The sequence below is a fragment of the Polypterus senegalus genome, chromosome 11 (assembly GCF_016835505.1).
Source record: "Polypterus senegalus isolate Bchr_013 chromosome 11, ASM1683550v1, whole genome shotgun sequence".
In the NCBI taxonomy this organism is placed as follows: domain Eukaryota; kingdom Metazoa; phylum Chordata; class Cladistia; order Polypteriformes; family Polypteridae; genus Polypterus; species Polypterus senegalus.
In genome coordinates, this window is record NC_053164.1 from 31,782,708 (window position 1) to 31,788,889 (window position 6,182).

The 6,182-nt window shown below is 38.3% G+C and overlaps 1 protein-coding gene across 1 annotated transcript in view; it reads left to right on the forward strand.

Annotated features, from left to right (window-relative positions):
* LOC120538803 overlaps window positions 1-5,832 on the forward strand; it is a 74,708-nt gene extending 68,876 nt beyond the window's left edge. The window contains exon 6 of the mRNA XM_039768285.1: window positions 4,486-5,832. Within this exon, the coding sequence (XP_039624219.1) occupies window positions 4,486-4,620 (135 nt within the window). The 3' untranslated portion in view covers window positions 4,621-5,832. The remainder of the gene's footprint in view (window positions 1-4,485) is intronic.
* Window positions 5,833-6,182: the final 350 nt, after the last annotated feature.

The following is a 6,182-nucleotide window of genomic DNA, read 5'->3' on the forward strand; positions in this document are numbered from 1 at the left end:
CACATATTATAACTTCAGGATTGGACTGATTCATCATTAGATTATTGGTAGCCAAGTGAATCCTTTCAGTTACTGAGTCCTGATTTTCATAAGGAGGAAGATAAACATTACTTACAATACTGTAACTTATCACCTTAGGCAGGGACATGGTCTGGTTCCTACAGCCAATATTTCAACATCCATATTACATATCTTGGATTAATTGTAATAGGCTTCCTTTTTACATCATTTCTTAATCAGTCCCTCATCCTGCCTTCTTCCACTCTGTCTGATTCTGTCAGGTGAAATCCATCCAGGATTAAAACGGAATCCAACAAAATAAGTTTAAGACATCTGTCTGTAAAGCAAAACATCATAGTACCTGAACACACCATGACACGATATGAGAGCTGACAATTCATCCATCTTATTTGAAAGTGATCCTATATTCTTCAGTATAGTGAAAGCAGATCAGTTCTGAAACCATTTTGGCTCTTCACCCTCTCCATCTTTGAATGAATTGCTCCTCCAGTAAGGTGAAACGGAGCTGCCCAGGTACTCAGGAATATTTCATATTAGCTACCTGAAGTTTTTTGGTGTTGCCAACATAAGGTAGCCTTCACATCCTCTTGGCCATCCCTTAGACTTTGCCAGAGTTCATAGGTTGTCTCAAAGGTATTTGATACAAGTCATCCCGCGCTCAGGTCTTTGATGACAGCAGCAGATTATTTCTAAATTTAAAACCCATTCTTATATGATTTTTCCTGTCCATCTAATTTTAACATTGATCTTTAAAATGTTAATCAAAAACTAGTAACTAGTAAGAAAAACCAGAGAGGTATTTTTACTGAAGCTGTCATACAGGAGTGATACTGGTGGAATGGTGTTGAGGATGCTGCAGCTCCCTCTACTGGACAGCATGCCACTAGTAGCTGGTGACCAGTAATGTTGTTAAGATGGCTTAAAATGTTTCAGATGTTGTTTACAATGGTGCAGCCTGGAGAGTTAAGTTTTTTTTATATCTTAAATGTGCAGAAGGGCTTCTGCTCTGATTTATTGGCCATTAGAATTTGAGAGTTGGCTTGTGGCACACAGTAGCTGTAGATTTTGTCACTTTGATGCCAGTAATGGAGTCTTCACATATAATAATGATTTGGCATATCCAAAAAGCACAGCAAATGTTGGTTCACTATTAATTACACAACAACAGATGGTCAACACATTGTTTCAAATAAACACATAGACATAATTTTTTTTCCTCAAAAAACAAAACTAAAACCAATTAATTATTAGTCATAAGGAATTAAAGAATGATCTATAATTGATACTGGAGAGTATTCATGGCACTGGAGAGTGTTGTTTGTTGCTTGAACATGCAAGTAAGAATTTCACTCTGCAGACATTATACTTTAATGTCTATAATAAAAAAAGTAATTTCTATCTGTGTGGGTGTCCAGTCCCCTTGAGCAATCTGATTGGTTAGTTTTGCTGTGGTTGTTCAGTCAAATGAGACCAAAACAGGAAGAACCGGGCAAGAGAAATTGACACACACAAGAATACCGAAGAAAAGTGTAGGAGGAATGCTGAGAGCCACCTTCAGACATGAGAAGTATTCACAAGAACACGAGAGATGTTTTCAAAATGGATTTATCATTGGTGCTAGTCAAAAAGCAGAGAGAAGGAGAGCATTGCGCCCTAAAATATGAGAAGCAAGCTTTATAGAAATGAGATCAAGAGAGGCAAAACAGGTTGAGACAAAAAAAAAATAGGAGTAGGACAAACGTTAAGGGTACACGTAATGCAAAAATTTCAAATATCAAAAATGTTTACATTTATTGTATGACTCGTCTTTGACAGGTAGAACAGCAAGTGATTAATGTTTTGTCGAATTTATGAACTGTCCTGTTTGGAGGGGTGCGGTTTGCGTTCCATCCTACTCTCCTTGGAACCCACCCTCATGTTGGCTTGAGTTTTTGTTTTGTTCTCCTTTCTCTGGGCATCTGACACTGCGTATGTAATCATATTGGACTCTGACTTTTACCTTAATAACTGTTACAGATTTACTGCAAACACTACATTCGGTACAATCAACAATAATTTAATTTCTGACTAATTTTGTTAATCTTCTATTTTTCATTTTTCGCTTTGTAATTGTAATTTTTCAGGAAATAAATGATTTAGATAGGCATAGAATCTACACAGACAGGGACTGCGGTGAGATGCAAACTCAAGTCTAAATGGTCTAAATACATGACATGAAAATTTCACCTAAATCATTGTCTGAGACGCTTCCTCAATTATCAGAGCCATTAACAGGGAAAAATATAACCATAAGAAAATATATGAGAGAACAAGTAAGCCATTCACATACAGTGCCTATAAAAAGTATTCATCTCTTTGGAAGTTTTCACATTTTATTGTTGTATAGCATTGAATCCTAGTGGATTTAATTTGGCTTTCTTCACACAGATTAACAGAAAAAGAATTTTTAATGTCAACGTAAAAACAGATCTCTTCAAAGTGAACTAAATTAATTACCGTATATACTCATGGATAAGTCGAGTCTTGAAAATCAATCATAAAATCAGACCTCGACTTATATGCCCGTTCAAAAATGTGACACTTAATTTTTTTTTTTTTTTACATCTTCTTGCCTCCTGCAATCTCACGCCAGTTACTCAGACGCATCGAATTTTGTTGCAGCAGCGCAGTTACCAATTTCTTTCGCTACTCCAACGACGTTTAATTTAAAACCAGCTTCATGTTTTCTTCTGATCGAATGATCTATTGTAGATAAGAGATTCTCTTACGATAAAGGTGTATGAGGGTGTGAGATACAAAAAACATAAAACAGTGCAAATGTCGCTCCAGAATAGTCCGGGCATTACCGTGTAGTTACGTAGGAACAATACATAGAAAAAAAGGCAGTGTGCTCCATGGTTAGTTTCTCAGGTGGGCATTAGCATATCGTAATCTCTTGGACCAATAGCGTGAGTTTTCCACCTTCAACTTATACGACCAACAATATAAAATACCAGAAATTATACGGTAAAATCAAGTTGCGACTTATCCTTGGGAGTACTTATCCACGAGTATATAGGATACAAATATAAAACACTAAATGATTGACCACTTGTTTTGACACCCCTAAATCCTCACTGGTGCAGTCAATTAGTTACAGAAGTCACAGAATTAATTCAATGGTGATCACCTGTCTGGGATTTTAATTGATTGGAGTATAAATGCACCTTAGCTAGATGGTCCATCTTGTGGTGAGTCAATATGGTGGCCTAACCAATACCATGAAGACAAAGGAACACTCCAAGGAACTCTACTGAAACCACAAGTCAAGGGATGGAGACAAGAACATCTATAAGTCACTGACTATCCCTTGGAGTCCACCTAATTAAATCGTGAAGAAATGGAAAGTTGTAAATTTGCTAGAGCAGATCATCCACAAAAACCAAGTGGTCGTGCAGGAACAACACTAGTAAGGGAGGCCATCAAGAGACCTCTGAGAACTCTGAAGAGTCACCAGCTACAGTGCCTCAGCTTGGAGAGACCCGGGTGCATCACCACTCGCAGCTTTATGGAATAGTGGCAAAGAGGAAGTTACTGTTAAAAAATGTAGAAGGCACAAGAGAGACTCTCATAGCTAGAAGAAGGTTATATGGCTTGATAAGACCATAAGTTCAGCTTTTTGATCATCAGGTTAATCACCATGTTTGAACTCTGCGTATTATTATAAGCACACTATTCCCAGTGTGAAGCATGCCGGTGGCAGCATCATGATGTGGGGATGCCTTTCTGTAGCAGGCCTTGAAGACTTGTGAGGGTAAAAATTGAATGCAGCAACATAAGGGAAATCCTGGAGGAAAACCTAATGGAGTGTGCAAGAAACATTTGCTCTGGGAGAAGATTTGTCTTCTAGCACAACAAGGACCTCAAGCCTAAAGCTAAAGCTACACAAAGGAATGACTTGAAAACAATGTGAATGACCTGGGGTGGCTGAGTCATAGTTCATATGTCAATCCAATTGAGGATTTGTGGTTGGACTTGACAAAGTCTGTTCACTCAAGATCAACGTGCAACCAGAAAGAGCATGAGCAGTTTGGCAAAGAATGGGAAGAAACTGCCCGAAAGACCGTGACCCTGAAGGGTGCAGCTATCCTTCACTAGCAGAGTAGTGCAGCCGTGTCCCTAATAAATAGGTCAACTCAGATTTCTATACATTCAACAAAAAGAATAAAAACAAGTAAGCCTCCATCTCACACCACAATCATTCTCAGCCACACACATTCTGTTCTACCGCTCAATGTCTCCGTCCCTCTTGCGCTGATCCAATCCACAGAGCTCACCCCAGCCTCTTACTATAGAATCTGGAGTGTTAACATCCTACCCAGGGTTGACAACTGCATTGTCTCTTATTGCCAAGATGGGCAACAGCCCCAGATTCTGAGGACATTATGTTAAGAAAAATAATTTGTTATTTTTTGTGCCTTACAGAAAAATGAAACCCAGTCACAACCAAGTGGGAGCAGCCCCCCTCATCACCTGAAAACGTCATATCAGCAGTCACCATGTGAATGGCAGACCTGGGCAAAAGCTGCCTTTGACATCAACAGGAACTTGCTGGCTTGAATTCTCCTTCTCTGTCTTATTTTCTATTCTAATCTTCTTGCAAAATTTAAAATAATGAGCGATTTTATTTTTGTACTGTATATGGAAACTTACTCAGCAAAGACTATTGTCACAATAGGCTGGAAGCCTGTTGTTAGACTGATGGCGGTGGAGGAGACATGTCATACTAGAAGGGGGGAAGATCTATAGAAGCCCTTTAACCTTTCCGATTCACTCCGGCCCCTGGGTCAAAACCAGCCAGTCTGCTCTAAAAAAAAAAAAATGAAGCACGCTCTCTGTTGTGTGAATTTCAGTTTTAAGGTACTTCTGTTTTCAGTCTGCAGTGGAGGATTCTGTCCAAGGCAGGGAGGACTGAGCTATGTGCATTCGAGCCAATTGCATAGCCACCATTACAAACACAAATTGATGGTATATAACATTGCATATTTCCTTTTAAGATTATGTAAAATGGGAACAAACTGACCTGTTGGGAATGTGTGTAATGGTAGCGTCTGGACGTGTGTTTCTCATAAGAGGATTTCTACAATGTGAGTCACCCAAAAATTCATAATGTTTGGTATGACATTTAGCAAAAAGAAAAATAAGTACATGGATTCCATTTAGAATAAGAAATTATATAATTAGCACAGAGTGCTGTTTTTCTAAAAAAAAAAAACAAAAAGGAAAAAAAATATACTTTTACCAGGACCTTTCTAGATGCAGGCTTATTTTTATGAAGAACAATCCCGTTTCTTATTCACTGCAGACCAGGAGGTCCTCAGCTTTGGTCTTCTAGGCCCACAGTGGCTGCAGGTTTTTGTTCCAACCTAACTTCTGAATCAGAAGCCCATCCTTACTAATAAGAGAACTTGTTATTTAATTCTATGGCTTTTATTCGGCCGTGTCAGGTCATTCTTATATTGTAGGGTTTTCCTTTCCAAACTTATCATGCAAATGATTTGTGGCCCAGAAGGGATTAATAATTCTAAATGTTCACTTTCTTCTCTTTTGTTTTTTTCCATATATTCTATTAAACAGACACCAGATGAGAACAAGTCATTCGACCCAGCAAGTTTGCCAATCCTACTCACTTAATTTCCACAAAATAAAAAGTGGAATTTTTAAAGTCCCTAAAGTCTGTCTAACTCAGAGGTTCTCAAAGCGCTGAAGCTGTACAAGGGGGGGGTGTCGAATAAATGAACAAGGCATCAAAATTAATTTTTTACATTTTTATTTCAAATTTAAATTTGCAAGCATATAATCACAACGAATGCATTATAACTAAAATTAAAATAAAACATTTCTAAGGCATAGATCTAATGACTAACTGACGAGCGGCGCCGCTGCTGCTTTTATAGTCGCGTATTTTCAAACAAGAAAGTTCGAGACGTATCGGTATCTGTCGCAAACTTTCGGGTAACAGTAGATCAGGTGATAATGAAGCGCGACTGCACCACATTGGCAGTGTAGCCAATATTGCCAAACTGAGTTAAATAATTTACTGCGTATTGGGTTATTTTCATGATACAACTAACAGCGGTATAATATTTGTCAGACGAAAATACGTTCACCTCGCGCAGATT